The sequence below is a fragment of the Manduca sexta genome, chromosome 18, assembly GCF_014839805.1.
Source record: "Manduca sexta isolate Smith_Timp_Sample1 chromosome 18, JHU_Msex_v1.0, whole genome shotgun sequence".
Classification (NCBI taxonomy): Eukaryota; Metazoa; Arthropoda; class Insecta; order Lepidoptera; family Sphingidae; genus Manduca; species Manduca sexta.
In genome coordinates, this window is record NC_051132.1 from 14451141 (window position 1) to 14473839 (window position 22699).

General features: G+C 36.7%; 1 protein-coding gene across 4 annotated transcripts in view; it reads left to right on the forward strand.

The window, feature by feature from the left end:
- Positions 1-22699, forward strand: part of LOC115440305 (WD repeat-containing protein 7) — a 115877-nt gene that overhangs the window by 80210 nt on the left and 12968 nt on the right. For all 4 annotated transcript variants that reach the window (XM_037440038.1, XM_037440036.1, XM_037440034.1 and 1 more), the window contains exon 21: positions 22095-22261. In XM_037440038.1, coding sequence (XP_037295935.1) covers positions 22095-22261 — 167 coding nt within the window. The remainder of the gene's footprint in view (positions 1-22094; positions 22262-22699) is intronic.

Genomic DNA, 22699 nt, shown 5'->3' on the forward strand with positions numbered 1-22699 from the left:
CCGAAGTTAGAAAATACCTATTTAACATTGATTTAATAATTTCGTTCAATTTACACGTCAAACAATAGGCCTTGTATTTTAAACGCCTTCGACTCAAATTCCAAACGGGAAGAAAACTAAAGCTGCTACCATAGACAACGCGCAATACTTAGAGCAAAATTTATACTCATTACATTACTAGATGCTTTTGATGAAGTTGAACTTTAATGTGATGTAATATAGTTTATAATGCGGTTGAATGTGGTCAGGCCTATACTAGGTCAGTCGCACAATCGTATTGCGCGACCAGTCAAACGTGATACGTGGATTGTTTGCTATAGTTAGGGCTGGGAATATGTTATATTTTTATTTCCTACTATATGCTAATGATAAGCTTACTTCATTGATCATTGCTTTATTAAAGAAACACATACATAATGTACACACACATAGAGAGAGTGAGAGACACACAAACTCACGCCTTTTATCGCCGTAGGGGTAGGCAGAGGCGCTTCTAATGCGCCAACTTTTCCACTGTCCTAGACGTGGAGAGCGTCTTTCGGAATTCGTTGCTCCTTTAGCGTCTTACTAAGTTAGACAAGCCGCAAGGTGACAGAGTCGGCTCCGCGCAGCTATCTTATACGCCGAAGAAGGAAGAATAGCCTATGCGCCGTCGGTAGGTTAAGAAAAAATATCGTTCCTTAGTCTTCATTATGTTTAAGTATGTATAATATGTATACGCAAGTAACTGCAACTGCCTCAATAATCTGATCATGTACAGAGCTTCTCCCAAGAGTTATTTAGCTCAAAACGTACCACGACACAGGTATGTGAGAAAACACGCCACCATTTCACCATAATACGGCATAACCGATATGTATATACTTTAATGCTTCTTGTCACTCTCTTGATCATTTATGCATGCTACGGGCCAGCCTTGCATATTTAGTACATCTATGGCCCTCGCCAACATGTCTTAAAACAATCGTTAACGCTAATAAAAAAATCTATCGGAATGACTTACCCAAGCGATACGTTTGTAGCCAAGATTTGTAATTCCTATGCATAACGTTAGCGTTAACGATTATAGAAAGCTATCTTGGCTACAGCCCTTGTAGTTATATCATCATCATTTTGTGGACAATATTCTGTGGCTGCTTAAATTTTTATGTATTTTCTGTATAGTTTATTTTTCATTGTATGTTAAATATTTTTTGAGAAAAGAATATAAGTTTATTTCGAGCCTTCTTCACTAAACAACTTAGCTTAATCACTGAAAAAGCGAATTCCGCTTTGTTCACACAATATTTAATAGTGTTGATTTATACATAGATAATATAAATATATTATATGTATATGAACAATGGCATATAATAGAGGGTTTCAAGGACTCCGTTCAGTAACTAACACATGATTTGTGCAACGATTGCTTCTGAGAAACGTGGCTCGAATATAATAAATAATACATTCGTGTGTACCACATGTAGTAGTTTGTAATTCAACGTCCAGTTTAGTGGTGACGAAGGAGCTCAAGCCCCCTCTTTCTAAAGCATCTGCGCAGCCGGTCATTTGTAATAATGTCACTTTCCTACGTACAATACTTCTTACAACGCAATTTATTACTCATTTATTAATTAAGTTGATTTAATATGTTTAAGATTTACACATTTACTAACTTGCTCGCGGCTTCGATTGCGTGAAGGAGATTTCCGGGATAAAAGTCCCACTATATACATATTTCCCGGGATCGAAAGAAGCCAATTACCTTCCGAGGGTCTTAAACTATCTCCATACTAAATTTTATAAAAATCCGTTTAATAGATTTTGAGAAAATCGATAACATACAGACAAAGAGAACTTTGTTTTATAATATGTATTGATTATAATTTATCAAGACAATCGATTAATTACAACATTCGGTCAATATAAACTAGTCCTTACCGAAATTGTTCGGGAGGTCAACGTAAATTGGTCACCGTTTATAATTATACTTGTCTAACCTTTACATCCTGCGTCTCGGCTGTCTTGTGAAATGTCATTGTGATATCATTAATTGCGTTTTGTATTGCCACGGCGACACAAATGGTAGGTAGAGATATTGTTATTAGAACATTTTGTATTACTCGAGTACGAAAATGGGTACTTTGGTCGAGTTGCTGTATGAACTGTGGATTAGGGCTCGTTATCCAGCTAGAGTAATAAATGAGTAAGGATCAGCCTGTGATCTGATTCCAACAGGCATAATTGTGTTGACTGCTAAGGGGTAATCAATCGATTCTCGTCAATCGACATTCTATGGGATCCCCACTCCACTTACCATAAGATGCAGTGGGGACAATATACCGAATTCGGATAAAAAACCTTGTGTAGTATTTTCTGCTATGATTTTTTCAATACTGGATTTACTTAAGGCGATACCTCAAGGTCCATTTTCATACATTTTGTTTCACCTTTAATCTGGGTAACTAAACAAGTATTGGCAAGTAAAGAATTTAAATTCACGTCTAGTTAGTAATTAGTTCTCGCAGTTGAAAGAAAAACGTAAAAATAATTAATAATCATGGATATTTCGGCCTTTAAAATTTAATATGACGAAATTAACATATGAAAATGGACCTTGAGGTATCGCCTTAAAGCAAACTGGGGGTTATAAAAACTATAGCAAAACTTTAGTGTTTAAAAATAGGTTTGTCGATCGTCACAATGAAGTCTACGTCTACACTCCAGTTGAATTTTCTGAAAGGAAACTCGACACAACATAAGTACTAATAATACACATAAACGCGACCTACAAATGGTTCTAATGATAATTAAATTTTACAAATTACGAAAGAGTAGCCGACAGGTATCTGTTTGTATGGGCCCTTGGATATACTCTATAGTAAAGTCAACGGACCCTTTGGCACTGCTATATTCAATTGTGTAGTCCAAGCGAAGTTCCCTGTAATAAGCTGGGAATTCTAGTGTGGGAACAGATGTATTTATTATTTATTACATTATTATATTACTTACGATGTATTAGCCACAGTGTTTCTACACATTGGAAATTGCATTCTAATGACTGTCGAGTTAATTTCGTACGTTCTCCACCGCCGTAATCGTTTCTTGTAATTGTATCGTGTCGACTATGCGACTTATCGGGTAGATTGTAAATAGATAATACTAGCTTTAGCTCGCAGCTTCGCTCGCCTGAAGTTTTCTGGGATAATTTATTTTCCGACTTACTTGATACGTATCGTTATATTATGACCAAATTACACAAAATTATTATAAATTGTATCTTATGATTTATTCTGATGTGTAATCAATATTACTGTAAAGTTTCATCCAAATCCGTTCAGTAGTTCTTGCGTGAAAGAGGAACAAACATACATACATCCATCCTCATAAACTTTCGCATTTATAATATCAGTAGCATAAGGGGCAAAAGAAATTAAATTATTATTCCACAGTTATGCTTGAAGGTTATTTACGGTACGTATTTTGATTAAAATTTGTGTAAGTTATAATACCGCAAGGTTTTTCTGAGTGTTAAATACGGGGATGGAATTATTTTGTTCAGTTGGAATCGCCTTTCTTACCGACAACGGTAGGATACTGTTTTGTTAATCAATTAGACTGATATATATCTACAATTTATTGTATTTATATTTATTTGTAGAAAAATACAGTCGTTTCACTCGCCTGATCGTAATCAGCAAAATTGCTCTAAAACAGTAAAAGCATGAACCACAACTTATATTACGAAGTCTGCATGACGCATAGCACTTCTGCATTCGTAATCCTGAAACATTAAACTCTCATAACACTCAGTAATTAGTTACACATTAATTAAATTCAGAACAAAACATTGCGAAGAATTAATTAAAATGAAACCCAGAAAGCTAACAATAAGCGCAACAAGAAGATATAAGCGTTATTGAAGCCGACCGAAACGCATTGTACGGCTATCTATAGATCTAGATCTGTAGCACCGTCAGTCCGTAAGTAAGGCTGCGTCACGCCCTCCCATTCACTTGGCTTATGGCCAGTCGGACGCCCGTAGCCATAGTGGACAAGCGAGCGGGACGGGTTAGGTAGTTTCATTCTTTTATCTATATTAATATTTATCAGTGAAAAATTTTGTGGTCTGCTAATGTTACTGCCATTAATATTATGAGTATATTCATAGTGTTTGATTTCCAAATAAAATAATATGTTTAATTTCAATTGTTCCCGCACAGATTTGCGTACCTAATCCGTCATTCCATAATCTCTTACCACGACATAGAGCCTTATTTCACATACTGACATATGCAGGGATACCGCTAATATCTTCTATCAAAGCGAATCTGAATTCGTGGCCTTGGCTAGCATTTATTTGGAACATATGTCCAATCTCAGTTCTATACTGTAATTTGTTATTCTCTTTACAATATTAGATATGTTATTGGTCCTTATGTAAGTAGCTTACATGTTTAACAGTTAATCAATAAATCATTTATGAATAAGTATATTTAACCTCTTTCATTAATTAATAAAAATTATTAAATTTACTTGATAAAGGATTGTTTTTACCATAATTGGCTTAGTCTGGCCATATTATTTAAATAATTTATGGAAAGAAATAAATAATTCAGATTTACAGTTTTAAATTTTTTTGTACATTTGCATACCCAGTTTACTTGTAAATCATTACCGCTGCTTTACATATTCCCGCCGCCCGCCTCCGCTACCGCCTATGACCATCCACGTACCTTTCACCCTGCATTCCTTGACTACCGGACCCGCTGATAAGTACACCGCGACCTTGGCGGGGACACCAGGTTTTTATACCAGATATCGACCGCGTGCGAAACCCACGTCCGCTGGAGTACACATAAAAAACCATGCATACATATAGCTGACGAAATTTTATAAAATTCGAATATTTTTACTTAATAAGTAGAGTAAGAAACTATAAGTATACAGAAAATATGGAAACAGTAGCGAATTTTAACTGAAATTAAAGTTGCGCACATATTGCTATTAACTAACTTACAACACTAACTTAAAATTACAATATTTGAGCGTTATGTAAATGCCAGTTAAATATATATTAATATAACTATTAATATATGTTACACTACGATCAGCAGTAGCCGGCGCTATGCTGATTAAAAGCAAATGTGGAGTCGTTTATCATCGTAAGAGGAAAATTACTATTAAAAGCGATAATATCAAGAGAAAATTTAGAAAGTAACTTCTACATGAATGCATACATGATTAGATCGTTAGAACGCTAAGCGTGGATTGTTTCTTAGCAGTGACAACACTTCTCATAACTCGAAATTATAAAGTATCAAGTGGCATTATATTGTGCTCTCTAGGATTACAAGTTAAAAGTCAAGTCTCATAATAATTGCACTGGCTATAATGTCCTTCAAATGAGAACACAATAGCGCTTGCGCATTGATGTTTGGTGCTTAAAATTTTCAAAGCAGTCTTACCTACAGATCGACATTCGCATACTAACGTAGACCTGTAATTTCGTTTGTAATAACATTTTCCTCTTTATTATTTAGAAACTCGGGGAATTGATGCTCTAGTTTAGATTAAAACGCTATGTTTTAGGTCTTTCTCAATTGTCTAAATCCTCAGTAATACTATCATCACGATGAACTTTAAACCACAATAACTTATCAATAACTAGGCCAAAAATACAATCCAGTCTGGTCCCCCCATTACAGTAAGCTTAAATAATAATTACATGCATTATATGTTACAATAGGTTCGCGAGTTAGCGGCGCGTTGGACAATCTAGTTAAAACTTAGCGCACATCAAGCTAGCCGTATCACAACGGAGAGAGTCGTATAAGAACTTTAGAATTAAATATTGGCATAGGTTGTATACATATCGTCAAAAGTTTACTTCATTCGCCATCATCATTAATTCTTTTTATAGCTAGGCTTAGATAAAAATCTTTTTCTAAGCACCGTGCTTCTTATCCTTCCCACATCTAACCTCATTCGTTAACTCGAAAATCTGTGCTAAAAGGTAACTTATCGATTTTTTACAGAATGTATGTAGGTACGTTTCCCGCCGCCCAGGATGTTTAATAAATAACATTCAGAACTCGATCACATTTTCATGGAAACAGTATCGAAGATTTGTCACTTCAGTCAAGTTACTTCCTCTGCCAAACACTTAACGCTTCTTTAGATCTCTTTAGATCTTTACGCATCCTAGCGTAGCTGTGCCTCCTGTGCGACAACCTTAACGCAGTCGTGTGTTATTTTGTCTCCACTCAATGAGCAATGATTATCTTGGTTCAGGGTCCGTTTCGTAAGTAGCGAACTACTTTATTTCAATGATATGGGACTATGGCGTGAGAAGATGTGTTTAGATTACGCGACCTGCTGAAGGTCGCCTGTGCGAATATATGGGTGACATGGTTTAAAAGCTGAGAGGTCTATGTTAACTGGTCAATATGTGGAACGATATTTTTCAGAGAGGACTAAAATTGATGGTAAATTATATGCCTACATGAGTGTCTCGCGTTCCGAAATCGGCCTGTGTATATCTGGTTGCAACAGGCCGGCATAATTATGTCGACTGCCTGGTAATCAGCTCTCGTTAGTCGATATTCTATTGGACCCCACTCGACTTACCATCAGCTGCAATGTAAAAAAAGGCTGTTTAATCTAAAACACGATTTGCGAGATATAAATATTTTGTTAGTTAACATTATATTTATATTAAACTAATTAATGCCAAGTTTAAGCCGTTCAACAAAGCTCTACGCACTCCGACCACAATTATACTAGTATTCGCCGTTGACTAAGTCGACTGCAAAAAACATTTTACTAAATCGACCGCAGTCGGCGTCACACACCCAATAGTATCCACCCAGTGTAGCTAACATAAAACAAACTATGCAAATTGGTATAGCAATAGTAAGATTTATTGCTGTTTAATGTATTCCTCGCACGACACGCGAATACGCGAGATGTGGAGCGGTGTTGCGTGCGTTTCTAAATGTATTTTAGGTAAATAGATCGTCTCTTTGATCTATTAAGACTGTGGTCCAAGGACCTGGGTTTGATTCAGTAGGCAGGTAGTATTTTATGGCTCTTCTAGCTTGAATAGGATCACACATCGCCTATCTATTAGGGCTGGGGTCAAACCTGGGTTTGATCTAATGGTTGGGTATTATTTTGTATGGCGTCTTAGCATTTTTTCGGGATTGTCAAGGTTGGGTTTAAATAAGGCAGGTCGGAAAATCCATGTTAATTACAATAGAGTGTGTTGTGTTGACCCTACGTAGACGTAAGATGAAGGCTTAGAAAAGAGGGAGTTTAACCATTTTTTCAGCAAATATTTAAAAACTATCGGACCCAGTGTTGACGTGTTTAATACTGTAATTAAATAGATTACAAACATGTCACAAGACTCACCATATGACTATACATAAAAGGTATTTCGGACGCAGGTATTGCGAGTAATTCGTGTATGAGCGGGTACAGCGGGTAATCAAGATGTGTTGCGTAACCACTGCATTATATCAAGTGCAAGTTCGAGTGGCGTAACACTTCTCACGTACGGAGTACAGTATGACATGTTTGTTATATAAAAACCAGTTTGCAGTTTTATGTATTGGTTGGGTAGCTAAGGTAAGAAGATAACTGCTCATAATAATTATAGTTATAAGCGAAGAAATGAAATAGTGCATTCTTAGTCAGAATGAGTATACAGCCTGTGGCTTTCGACATAAGAAAAACACAGCTAGGGTTTAATTTGTACAAAAGTCCAGGCCAGGGAGTCAAACAAAAATATGTATCGAGACTTTGCTGGCAACTCTATTTGCACAAAATCCTTCCTAAAAATTCGACTGTGTAAAATACCCTTCAAATTCAAGATCGATCTCATGTCAATGCGATTGCGATTCGTTAACAAATGTCCAAACATCTTAAACTTTCACATCAATAATATTTCTATAATCTACATACTATTCACTCTGTATACGGTGCTCATCTCTTTATATTCCATAGCACGTAAACTGTATCAGCGCGTTCCGTAATCGCTTTTGTTTTTTTTTTGTCCGTGCGTGTGTCATTACGCATGCGCGCACGTTACGTATTAATTATATACGAATTAAAGACGTTTGCCGTTTGAGTGATGAAACCGGGGTTTTTCTTATCTAGCATTGCATAATATATTACAGAAATGCTCAGGGACCATTTAAACACAACAATAAAGGACATTACTGTCTTTATTATACAGTTTTAAATCGCTATTTCAACAATAAGTTCGTTGTCTCCTTAATTTACTGTGTTGGTGGTAGGTGAAATTTTATATCGATTTGGATAGCGTCCACCGTATACAAGGTGTTAATACCAGCCGTAGTGGCCCACGTAAGTGTGCCGAGTTCTGGAATTAGCCTGTGTATATCCCGTTCCAAAAGGCATAATTGTGTCGACTGCCGAGGGGTAATCATCCCTCGTCAGTGGACATTCTATTGGAGTTCATTTACCTTAAATAAAGAGATTTCTAGAGACCCGAGCACCTCTACCCTAACCCCAACTCTTTCCCTTTACATCCTTGACTGCATTTATTCTAATATTTTTTATTTATTTTATTTATTTCCAACAAAAACATAGTATGTAACAGATACCACTTACAATTTATATGCTCAGTTATAAAATGCACATATAACAAAAATATGTAGTAGTAGTTATATTGAACACTGGTACCCAAGATAAGATTTAACTTGTGTTATGGGTACCAAGGCCATTACAAGTTTTGCACAGTAGGTTATATTGCATACAGATAGAACGTGGTCTGTGGTATGCTATCCACTTACAACTCTATATAAAAAACAAAACAAGGTAAATTAAGGATCTAAGTTATAAATTATAAAATTATAAAGTTATGAAGCCTCATTACATATATCTATGTGCTTAAGTGTAAGTACTAAGTATAATTTACATATTAAAAGTGAATATCACCAATTTATCCATTAACCGGCCTATGCCATAAAAAACATGAATATTCAAAATACAAAGAATAATTAAACAATTTATAATTTATTTATGTTTAACTGAATCTGAACGAGAACTAACTGGTAAGGTTATGACGTAATCCGGACATAATAAGACCGTGTATGCTAATATTACCGGATCCGGCACCGGTGCGCCATGTTTCCGTATCCTTTACACTGAAATCAACTATTACCAGTTTAAGGTTGAGTCCCAAATACATTATATTGACGTCATTTCGAGATAGAAGTCTGCATTTAAAGCAGGTGATGTAAAAGGTGGTTTTAGTATTGTTTGGTATATCATTGTAAAATGTAGGTATTTTAACTGAATTTTCGGACCGCCAACTCAGTCTCCCTCGTGACCATGAAAGCTGCAAAGTCTTCGAAACGTCGGGAGAAATTTATAATATAAATAATAGCCTTAAAATCCGTAAAATAGTTTTATTTCAATGTCTAACATTCGCGTTAACAGAAGAAGTCTTTATTTTGGTATTGTTATCTATTATTAATACGCAAAGAAAATACTTTGTACACTTTTATAAGTACAATGCGCGCGCAGAATAGTGTGAGATTTGGTACAATTGAAGTTCATACAAAAATTGAGTGCAGAAAAATAAAATTTACAAATATATTGATGGTTGAATTTCGACCAGTATACTACCACTAATACATTGTAATAGTTGTGACATCTTTGTTTTAGAAAGGTTGTAATTCTTTGTCGACCGATATCCTATTTACCTAGGTCCGGATTGGCGGGTAGATGACATCAAGTCCCGAGAGAATTGCCACTTGATAATCTTACTAGACAGCCGTAACGAAGATGTCTTTCTGCAATCGTTAACGCAAATTTTATGTATGAGAATGACATATCCTACCAATAGATTTATCGATCGGATATGTCATTCCCATACATTTTTCTGTTTTCTATTAGCGTTAACTATTGTAGGAAGGCATCTTGGCTAAGGCCTCTAGACCTTATGGAGCTTATTAAAGCTTCGTGCACTGTACAATGCCATGCAATACTTCTGCTATTGGAATACTTATTCAATTGATCTGCTCCTCATCAATATTTTTTATAAAAATAATTCATTTTTTAATTTGATTAACAAGCGTGAAAAGGACGTGATTGAATAATTCACGGTCTTACTGTGAACTGGTGATTGGTTTTTAATTGATACATTATCCTCGCGGCTGAGGTCAGACACGGAGTGCGCCGGCGCATTGCGTGCCGCATTCCTGCCGCGCGGCGATCGCGTTTCTTGTATACTTTATATTTGTGCGCACAGTTACGACTCCGTTGCGATTTTTTGTCTTTCTTTTTAACTGAGTATAATTTTTGAGGAATTAGTTATCAGTAACATGATTTTGTTTTTCGCTTTAACTGTACCTTAACTGTCTTTTTTAAAATTTCTGCAATCGACAGTTTGACATTCAGGCTTCTATCCTTAAAGAATCCTATCAATAAAGAATGAAAAATACAGCTTTACAATCTGATCAAATATTTTTCCCAAACTTACACAACTGCTATTTCTTGGTTGTTCTTGATCAAACAAGTAAATATTATGTTTTATGAATAATAATTAATTTAATTAATCGATTAAAATTAAATAATGTGCGTACGTTCTTAATGTTGTAATAACTCTATTTTATTACTGCGCGGCTATTTTTTTCCTGCAAGCGCTTTCCCTCTTAAGTTTTTCGAGGTAAGGTCTAAATTCGCTCAAACATAAAGCAGAATAATAAGTTATTTTTTAAATGTAATTCGGTGTAAACGTATCCATTAAAACCCGCCTTCCGTTTGATATGGGTACTGGCATAACCTGTTTAAATTGTTATGATCGAAATTGGACCAGGAAATTATAACGTCGACAAGAAATCGCCTCACAGGTCCAGTGGTAGCGTATATGGTCCGCAGATCAAAAGGCTTTGAGTACGATTCCCAGGTCTGGACAATATATTGTGCAGTTTTTCAATTAGAAAAATATGGCAGTTGTCTTAGGCTGAAATTTGTACCTAATTGAATTATATATTTACTGTCTACCACTCTATGTTATGAACTTCGGAAACTGTATTTCCTTTATAATATAAATGTAATCCACAAAAAGTTTTTTGTAGTGATCGATACTTAATTAATATCAACCCAAGATTAATAAAATAAAAAAAAACGACAATAAAGTTTAAACTACTTTCCTCGCTGTTATTAAAATTAGAGATTACGTGTAGATATGGTATAACAATTGTGAAATAATTCGACATAATTATGTTTCAAAATGTAGATAGTCAAAAAGTGAGAGGTCCAAATTGCGCTCTGATTATTTTATAGATCATTTGTCATGTACAAAATGGATTGTTACAAGCCGGAACTCGAACCGAAGAAAGTAAGAATGAAAGACGATATCAGAACAATAAGGATTGTATATGCAAAAATATGTATATAATTTTATATAGCTTTAATTGACGAGACAAGCTTGCCGTTCGCCTGATGGTAACCGATACGACCGCCCATAAACAGAACACCATCCAATACCTTGAATTACAAAGCATTGTTTGGTATTCCACTGCGCTCGCCATCCTGAAACATGAAATGTTAAGTCTTATTATGTCCAGTTGTTACACTGGCTACAATGTCATTAATTTCAACAACATTCGAATAGAACGATTAAGTTTTTAGCTACTGACGGGTTGCCAAGCTACTTCCTCGCCTAGTAGTAAACGCGACTTCCCATAAACAGCAGATGGACTCTGAATTATATAATGCCTAATGGCTATACTGCGGTTATACTAAGATATTGTGGAATGGATAGTGGCGAAAGTTCCGTGCAACCCGGTTCCTCTCGGCTTCTCTTTATGTAGAATAAATCTAGAAGTTAATTATCATTAGAACGATTATCATACCGTATTAATGCATATTAGTACCTATATGTTGTGTCGGGCTCCCTTTGGGATTCACCTTTCGCCTTTGATGGACTTATAATATTAATAACAAATATTATTATTTTTTTCGCTGTATCAATATATAAATTTGCGTCCTGTGGTTTCCTATAATTGAAAAGGCACGTCACATTGCTAATTGTAAAAATGCTACATTGTTTTTATTATATGTCGTGTATCCTTCGTTGGAGGTCCTTAAATAAATAAATAATGTTTATTACACTAGTTACGACGCGCATTTTCGATCCACTCTCTGCGAGGCTTCAGCACACTTATAGTTCACGATTCCCGATTATATCGCGTTTACTGCAGCATCTGAATCTTGATTGGATGCGTATCATCTCGTTTAAAAACGTCGTATACATGCGCTCTAGCACGTAGGACGCAGATTTGCGTCCCGTTACTTAGGTTGGCCGTTGAAGTAATATCGAGTACTTTAAGTAATTCTACATACATCATTTTGACTATTTATTGATATTTATTTTGTTTAAAACTTACACTTATTTATTTGACATTACGAAGACAATAGCTTATAGTAAAATGTTATTTTCATGAAATAAGTATGTGGTTTCATTTAGGAACGCAGTGTTAAAAACATAGCGTATAACCTTAGACCTAGGACAGTCTGTGATATACAGTAATCATTTATATAGGATAGTCCAGGGATAGCGAACCAGTGGCACGTGACAAAATAATTCGACCACGCGAATAATATGTCAAACATTGTATTTTTATTTTTCTCTTCGCCAAGCTCCGAAAAAAAAACAAAGACATAGTTAGGTCATAAGAAAATCGCTAAAAAGGGGTACTCGGATAAATAAACCGTCCTGGCACGTTACACGTATTTTTTTTACAAATAATAGTACGTTAATAATTAAAGATTCATTATCACTGGGATAGTCTATTAATACAGATCTGATTATGTTATACTTTCTAAACATCTAATGTAATTGCTGTGTTTTTGAGTTGCAACAGCTTGCTCGCGACCTCCATCTTAAACGCAATCATTTGTTTGAGTTAAACTATTATATCTAGCTGACTTTACTCACTATTGCGTTGTATATATGGTTATACAGATTCCGCATATCACACTTAAAATTAATGTTCTGGTGAAAATTTAAATGCTTTGCTATTGTGATCAAACACACCTATATCTAAAGGAACTAAAAGAATAAAGATGCAATTAATACTGCACGATAGCCTAGTTGGGTGTGGAACGGACTGTCGAGACGAATGTCCGCAGGTTCAAATCCAAAGGGCACACACCTCCTACTTTTCTAAAAAATTATGTGTATATTCTTTGTGAATTATCGCTGGCTTTAACGATGAAGGAAAACATTGTAAGAAAACCTGTATACCTGAATCGTTTCCTATAGAAATTTTCAGGGTGTGGGAAGTCTACCAACCCGTACTAGGCCAGCGTGGTGGACTAAGGCCTATTCCCTCTCAGTAGTAGAGGAGGCCCGTGCTCAGCAGTGGGCAAGTATATAACACAGGGCTGACATTATATTAATACTGCGAGTTTGTCTTATGTCTGTCCCATGATGTGATAGACAGCAAGCTCATATAAGGGCTAGCGATTTAAATCTCCGGCATCTATAATGTGTTATTTCGTATCGAAAATTTTACACATTTATTTTCTCCAACTAAAAATTTAACCCAGTACTTCACGACCATAATAGTTTTCTTATCCTCTCCCAGTGACCGCCCTGAGCCGAGGTTCATAATCCGTGGTGGGTTGCCTTCAGCATGGTCGCTTAATTTGCAAGGGTTGCGAGCGCCTAAAGCGCTTACCCAAAAAAGTACTTCACCGTTCAAAGCATGTAGATGTATTGAAATCAATTGTTAAAATTAAATCTGTATAATATCGCATTAGTATTAACTGTTATGGTGTTATAATATATGTATAAATAGATAAATAAATAAATGTTATATTTGCCACTATAACAATTTGGCGATGTTAAAGTTTCCTACATTCAAAAGCTGAAAACTCCACACATATTGTGATCAAAACTACAGTCCTTTCAAATAACATAAAGACACACGAACATATTTTTTTTATATAAAGCTATTATACCACAGCGATACAGAGTTAGCCATGTTTGGCCGGGTCCAAGTACTGTATCCATTTATGGACATCGGCCAAATTTGGCCCGTGAAGAAATGTCTCAGCAAGACATTTTTCTCAAGTTACGTGATCTGGTTTTATTGTTGTGTTGCGTTGGTTTTGTACGTGCGATGTTCTTGGAAGATAGGTACAGGTTCTATTCTGGTCTTTTTAAACGTTTGAGGTCCTAAAAAGGACATTAGAGTTAGAAAATGAGGGTCAATGTCCTTAGAGTATAACCATTAATCGAATAGGCATTCTAAAGTAACTTGGTAGGTACTTATGTCTCAAGATGCCTAGCCAGTTCAGTGGTAATGAGGCGTATTCAAAGTTGTTGGTGATGTTCATGATTCCTAAGAGGGTTGTACACTCATATGGGAATTTAAAATATATTTGTTACCTATTTTCCAAGTATACAATTGAACTGCTCTAAACAACAATAAAAAAAAAATCGATTTTTTTTCTCTGTATCATGTAGTGTAGTTTATACGTTAAGCTAATTTTGGAATAAAAACGCCAGTTTCTCGCCCGTTCTTCTCTGGGGAGAACTGTTTTCCGAACTGGTAGTGGAATTAATATTGACGGAATCTAAACAATGTATGACATTTTACAGGTTCAAATAAGTTGTTTCATTTCATATTGCCTATTTTAAGTAGTTGTGAGTCATGACTCTTACCATAAATGGAACACCTTGCTCGTATTCGGTACTAAAAAGGCTCGTCAATTATCCATATGTGAATTTAGTAATTGCATAAGTGTTGGTAACGAGCGGCGTGTCGTACCCCGGGTCGGGTCATGCGACTGCGCGGCGAAAACAATGGCCGTTCCACTTCACACAGATTTTATGTCAAAGTTGCGCGACTTTATTACTGATAATTATTTTTTAGCTTTAATATGCTTCGTTAGTGTTCTGATGGAAGATCTGATTTTTTAATACGTTTTATTAAATGGATATCATCATCATCAGCCACATGAAGTCCACTGCTGAACATATAAAACCCAATAAAAAGAAATATTGGTTGAAATACAATTAATCGTTTTGTCGAAACTTATGTACTCATTCAACGATATACAATAAATCTACAGTGCATAATACATACAATCACGCCTTTTATCCCTATAGGGGTAGGCAGAAGCGCAACTGGTGCTACCACTTTCTGCCGTGTGTATTCCGTCCCATGATGTGATAGGAGTGAGTCTATCGCCCTACTAAGCGTAAAGTCTACACTCCGGGCTGATACGAAGCAGAAAAATCCAATATCATTGCCCGACTTGAGAATCGAACCCGAAATCTCAGCACTGTAGTCGTACCATAATACAACTACGCCACCGAGGCCGTAGTGATAAGAAAAAATATTTTAAATAATTGCGACATGACATTGAAATTTTCACATTATAAGAAGACTGCCTTCCCTGATTCCTGTAATTTTCTATTTTTAATTTAGTTTTCGCAATGTTCCAGAATAGCGGCGATAAACTAGTTGAGTGTGGAATGGACTGCCTAGACGAATGTCCACAGGTTCAAATCCCAAACGCACCTCTGACTTTTCTAAAGTTATGTCTGATTCTTTGTGAATTATCACTTGCTTTAATAGGGAAGGAAAACATTGTAAGAAAACCTGCATGCTTGAATAGTTTTCTATAGAAATTTTGAGGGTGTGTAAAGTCTACCACCCCGCACTAGGCCAGCGTGGTGGACTGAGCCCTAATCTCACTCAGTAGTAATAGAGGCCCGTGCCCAGCAGTGGGACAGTATACAGGGATGACATTATATATTATAATGCTACAAAATTGTTCTATATCATTAACTGACAGCGTATGTTTTGAAAAAAATAGCGAATAAAATTCCATCGTGTATAAATTGACATTTATACAAGATTTATTCGCTATTTTTTTCAAAACATAACAATCCACATAATGTGTGGCTGTAATGTATACAAATATGACATATTTATATACATTACAGCCGATAAACTTAAATACCCCATGTGATATCCGAACCCCCAACACAAAGTACATTGACCACTGACCAACAACAACTTATTAGTTAAGTATTGCGTCGTGTACGCCTAGGCGGAAAGTCAGCCAGATCTATTGGCGAGTGCGTTACGACATCTGGGTCGAGTCGACCACCTCCCAGCTCTCGCGCGTTTCCTAGACGCATAACTTAGCCTAGATAAACATATTTAGGTATTGAGTGATTTGAACATGATTGCTTTGGTTCTAGACTAGTCTGTTTCTCGGAAACAATGCTGATCGTTTTGTCAAACAGCCTGCTTAGTAAGAAATTGATAATGTCTTTAGATCAATCTTCTGATTGACCTATCATTTATGCTTGTGTTAGTCAACATGCACCTTAGTTGTCATAAGAAAATGTACCTGATATTCCAATAAATTCGCCTGTCACATGGACGAAAATAAACTGTGCTATATCATGAACTGATACCACTACCTGGCCCTTTGGGATAAAGGGATGTGTTTACTGCACTGTGGGTTTTAGTCAAGATACGTGTTTAGGCACTGTTGCATTATGTACTGAAACACGGCGCACTAAATACTGGCAATCTACGAGTTTAATTTTTATAAAAAGTATTTTCATGTTAAATAGGTAATGTAAAGTCAGTCTATGCCGAAATATGTTTCTCAATAGGAACAATATCTAGATTCCATACCCGCATCAGAATATGTTGCTCCAACTAAATTATCACTGATGTCGCCATTTGGAAATAAGTGTGAACTTACAAATTCTTACATGCTGTGATAGCTGCGACTAAATGACGGCAAATAAGGCAAAAAAGTGATTGAGTGGAAACCACGTACCGGCAAACGCAGCGTTGGACGTCCAGACTACTTGATAAAAGTCGCAGAAACACGCTGGATACAGGCCGCTTTCGAAGGGTCCGTCTGGAAATCATTAGGGGAGGCCTATGTTCAATGGTGGCCTTTATGTGACTGATGATGATAGCTGAAATGCTGCTTATGTCGTTGCTGTTCAACTCTCACGCCAAAATATATTACGATCCAATCATTGTGAAATTATCGGTACATGTGATACAGAGCGTACATAATGCAGGACATCCTACTGGCGCAATGTGTCTGAGACAAATTGTGGTAACGTTTAACCTTGGTACACATAATAAGAGTAGTGCGTGAGTTTTTGTTGTTGTTGCATCTAGGTAATGAGGTATCTGACTACGCACGATCGTATTATGTTTTAGTTGTTGAGATGGTTTTAGACATAGGCTTTGTTTTTAGCGCGGCAAAGAGAAACATTGTAGATATACTAGACCAGCGGCTTTACGTGCTTTAAGTGACATCATCATCATCATCATCAGCCCTGTATTATATACTGTCCTACTGTTGGGCACGGGCCTCCCCTACTACTGAGAGGGAGTGACGTGGCCGGCATTAAATCCCCTAGAAGGCTTGAAAAATCATTTATGTGTTTAGTGTAACCGTATAAATAAATATATTTAACCGTATTTTACAAATAAACCTATTGGAGTGAGTTAGATGGAGGTGGAAGAAACCCCCACACTAACAAAATCTAATAGAATTACGTCGTAATTCGGTATCTTTTGACATCTGTAGCTTCTGTATTTGTTATACAATATAACAATTGCATTCAAATCTGGCTAGATCTATGTGTAAACACTAACCGATCACCTTGCGGTGAGTAGCATGTAGCCGGGCTCATGCCGTGCAAAATCCATGTATCTAAAGGTTACGATGTCGAAACAATTGATTGGACGCGATATAAACGTTGCATCATGGGAAACGCTCACGACTCGAGCTTTGTCGTGGAGCGCGTTGATGTCTTTTTTTAGACGTATCGAAATGAAAGCTTTTATCTGAAAGATCTAGTTGTTGACGGTGAAGGCGTTTAAGTGGAGGAGATTGTGTTTTATATTTTTGTGGTGGGTCGGCTGGTGGTAAGTGGTCATAGCCAACCACTCATAACGTCAATCAATAGGCCACGTAGAGAATTGGTGTGTCTACGAAAATCTCTTATCTCAATGATTGCATGGCAAAGTAGAATACTAATATTTACGAATAATTTTCTTCGAGATCGCCATGCCATTCCGCTTGTACCATACTATAGCTGAAATATAATATAGGAATAATTGCAAGAAAGCACCACTGAACTTTAACCAATCAAAGGGCTGGTCCAAAACTGAACGCAAGGTAACGCACACGGTGTCCTATCCGGGTTAATTGGCTCATATCACGTGGGGAGACAACTTTCCTAAAGTGCAAGGTCGCGCACTTGTTAATAGAGAAGGGACCGGGTGTTATCGATGTCGATGTTCCAGTCGATGCAAGTGCTGTTGCAGAACATATTTAAGACAAACTTACAACTATGTATATAAATCCATACTTATATAAATTCAAGTAACTATCTGTCTATTCACGGCTGACTCACTTCACCGTTTTCGATAAAATTTTATATGGAGATAGTTTGAGACCCTGGGATGGACATTGGTTTTATTTTACCCGGAAAAATATATAGTGAGACTTTAGCCATTAAAAACTTATATTTGCGGCTTGAACCACGAGCAAAAGCTAGTATAACATATTCCCTATGCATATTTTTAAAAAAAATCATATACTTCTGTCAACTATATCCATCGCTCAAGATCTCTTTAAGTTATTGAAAATAAAAAAGCGGCGTTCACATCACTATATATTTCAGCGATCGTGCTCGGCTGATTGTAGAAAAATTATAAAACATTAAATATTTAACAGATTCCAAATTATTAAGAATAAAAGAATATTTTATGCGTGTCTTTTAATTTATAATAAATAATTATACCATACATTTAAATATCTTTTATACTCAAGTAACACCTGGCTTGGTCATACATCTTTAGGCTGAATAGAACATCAACCATTATCGATAATTGACATCGACACGCGCCCACTCTCGGCCCGCGGGCGGTATCCGGTGACTATCTGTCATTGCACATGTCAAGACTCACCGGTACCAGCCAGTCACCTTGTGCCGGCCGGCCGCTCGGTGCAATTTAATTGTAAAATTAAATTAATTATACATTACCTTTGTGAGTCAGGAATAGAATTATGGTCAATTATGTGTTATAGAGACGACGGTAAAATTAAAGGTCTTAGAATTGTAGAGATATTTGCAAATGTTTCGGGTCTGGGATTTGGATACGATAAGCCCCTTTGAGTCTTGATATCGAAACTATACTTGTTGTTATATGTGTAGTAGTTTTGCTCGCGGCTTCGCCCGCGTGAAAGAGTTTTCCCGGATAAAAGTCCCGCTACATATATTTTCCTGGGATAGAAAGTAGCTTATAACCTTTCCAGGGTCTTAAACTATCTCCATACCAAATTTCATAAAAATTCGTTCAGTAGATTTTGAGAAAATCGATAACATACACACACACAGAAAGGGGAACTTTGTTTTATAATATGTATAGATTACTGCCTTCACAAAGTTTATATATAGAGCTGTATCAAATTTGGGTTCTGCAATCTTACTATTATTCCACTTAAATGTGGTCAGCATAACACTCCTTTTCAATGTTGGGTAAATTATAAAATCTGAACAAATAATTTATAAGGAACGTTGTATCAATCTTACTAATATTATAAATGCGAAAGTTTATGAGGATGTATGAATGTTTGTTCCTCTTTCACGAAAAAACTACTGAACGGATTTGGATGAAACTTTACTCTAATATTGGTAATACATCAGAATAATACATAGGATACAATTTATAATGATATTGTGTAATTTGGTCATAATATAACGATACATATGAAGTAAGTCGGAAAAGAAATTATCCCGGAAAACTCCTTCACGCGGGCGAAGCCGCGAGCAAAAGTTAGTACACTATAATTCACTACTAGATAACAATATTACTTCTGTATCCAGGAAGGCGTTCGCCGAGCTTAAATAAGCTAACCAACTTAGCCTAACGTCTAGATCAACGTTTCATTACATCACCAGAACTGGGTCGATACCAACCTGTCTATACACTTGACGAGCATGTCCACACGAGCGTGTGTGACGTGTCCACTGCAGTGTCCACCGCAAATGTCAATGTCGCCTCGACACTGCCATGTACGGCCGCTAATTGGAGCAATGACAAAGAAATGTTCAGCGCTAGGCGGGTTTTTACGCTGTGTTTTTAATTTTGGAATGCTGGCTGTATATTATTTATGTTTTGGAGATGTAAGGCTTGCGGATTTTTTTGATGGGTTAAATGCAACTACTGAATCTTCATCTACCCATTCATCGTGTACTTCATCTACATTCAACTAGGTCCATACCATTATATGATAGGGCATTGAATCTGATGTCTTACGGTTCACAACTAGTGGTTCAACCAGTTCACAACTATTCAGGGCCTCGAGATTATAGGACCATGAAAAAACAACATTACCTCCCTTCAACTATCGGGTACAAAAGCCTTGCAAAGATCTGCTGCCCAAAGCCTTACGTTTGTTTAGTCCGTCACTGGTCACAACAGTACGCTGCCATTTGACCAATTACTATTATAAATTAATCATAAGTAGTAAAAAAAATCGATAAAACATACAAATTAAGATTCATGAATTACTGCGATCTTTCTGTTTTACGACACCCGAAACAAATGTATCAGTGCAAAATCGAATTCGCTACCTCATGTTTCCCAACCGTTCTATCACCTCACTGAGCCTTTCGTAATGTGGGTGTAGTATATAATTTTAACGAAATTTTAAAACTTACGTAACCTTGATCCAATATAATTATCTATTGTAAGAATTCGGAGTTTTACTTAAACCACAAATCAAGACAATGCTTCGCTACTGTCTATATGTAATATGTGATTGTTAACAACACAAAGACAGTTAATACATTATTCATTTTTATTTCACACAGTTTGCAGGCCATTTACTTCTATTCTATAGTAGAATAGGTATATTATAATGATCTAAGCGGCGATAGCCTAGTTGGGTGTGGAACGGACTGCCAAGACGAATGTCCGCAGGTTCAAATCCCAAGGGCTCACACCTCTGACTTTTCTAAAAAAAATCATGTGTGTATTCTTTGTGAATTTATCGTTCGGTTTAACTGTGAATAGTAACATCTGAGAAGTTCTCTATAGGAATTTCGAAGGTGTGTGAAGTCTACCAATCCGCACTAGAACAGCGTGGTGGACTAAGGCCTAATCCCTCTCAGTAGTAGAGGAGGCCCGTGCTCAGCAGTGGGCAAATTTATAATACAGGGCTGATATTATTATTATTATAATGATAAACAGTTATGATTATTGTATACCAGCCAGATTTAAGTCAATTCAAGCGATTCTGAACCGTGTCAACCCATCAATAATATACCGGCCCAATTACAAATGAAAGTCTGTTAACTATATTTTATACGTTCAAAAGCTCTCGAACGTTTCGACATTCCTTATAAATAAGTACAATGGCGGCAAAGGAAACAGGTCTGGCTGCACCAAGGCTATACACAATCTAACACAGCCACCGCCCAGCCCACTTATTTCAATACTCTGAATATTTGCATATCTTTACTTAGCGCATGACTACCAGGTAAAAGGTGGTCGTAATTTGTCTTTTTAATTGTGTCTATTGACCTTTGAATCTAGTCGACAAATCAGCTTACTATTTTTTTTATATGCCAAAGTGCACTGCACCTGATGGTAAGTGGAGTGGGGTGCAATAGAATGTCGACTGACGAGAGATGATTACCCCTCGACAGTCGACACAATTATGCCGGCCAGTTTTAACCGGATTTACAAGCTGATCCCAGAACGCGATAGACGTGGGCCACTATGACGGGTTTCACACCTTGAGTAGGTTAATCCCTATCGGGGCGGATATGGAATGTATCCTACCACCAGCAGCGCAAAAGCCGAAGAAAATCTACCAAAAAATAACCGTTATTGTAAAGAGAATACAATATTGTTACTTTTATTAGTTCTAGAAACAATGTATACACCTTCATCAACTTACTAAAATCCAAGACCATTTCCTATCTTTAAAGAAAAACAGGATCTCAAATATCTCAAGAGTTAACAAAATCAATCTACATCTCTATCTCCTTGTTCTAGATGAGTCCAGCCAGTCGAAGAAGCAGCGTCCGCGCGACATGTCGCTCGCGGAGCCTCCCCACACCATGGAGATCGCTCAGATCCTCATCTCGCTGCTGCACGCGTGGGGGCTCGACCCAGACCTGGATCGGGTCTGCGAGTCCAAGCTGGGGCTGTTAAGGCCAATGGTAAGTTCAGAGTGCTGAGTAACTTAACGCGCTCTGCAGTCTAGATTTAAAAGCAAGCTACAAACTCAGCCTCTGTGGCATAGTTTTATTCCGTGCACGGTACGACACCGCTCTGATATCCCGGGTTCAAATTACGGGTTGGACAAAGTGATATTGGGTATTTTCTGCTCAGTATCAGAACAGAATCTCAAATTTATCCCCTATATGGCGATAGGCTCGCCCCCTATCACATCATGGGATGAAACATATATGGCGAAAAGTGAGAGCCCTGATTACACTGCTGCTTACTCCTTTGAGGATAAAGGCATTATTTGTGTTTGTTGTGTATAAAACTCTACGACGTCAAATGTGAATCCAAAACAATTCAAAATATTTCACGTGAATTAAATTCCAAAATTGTCAATTTTTTAAAAAAGCTATCGATAATTTTTTTCTTTT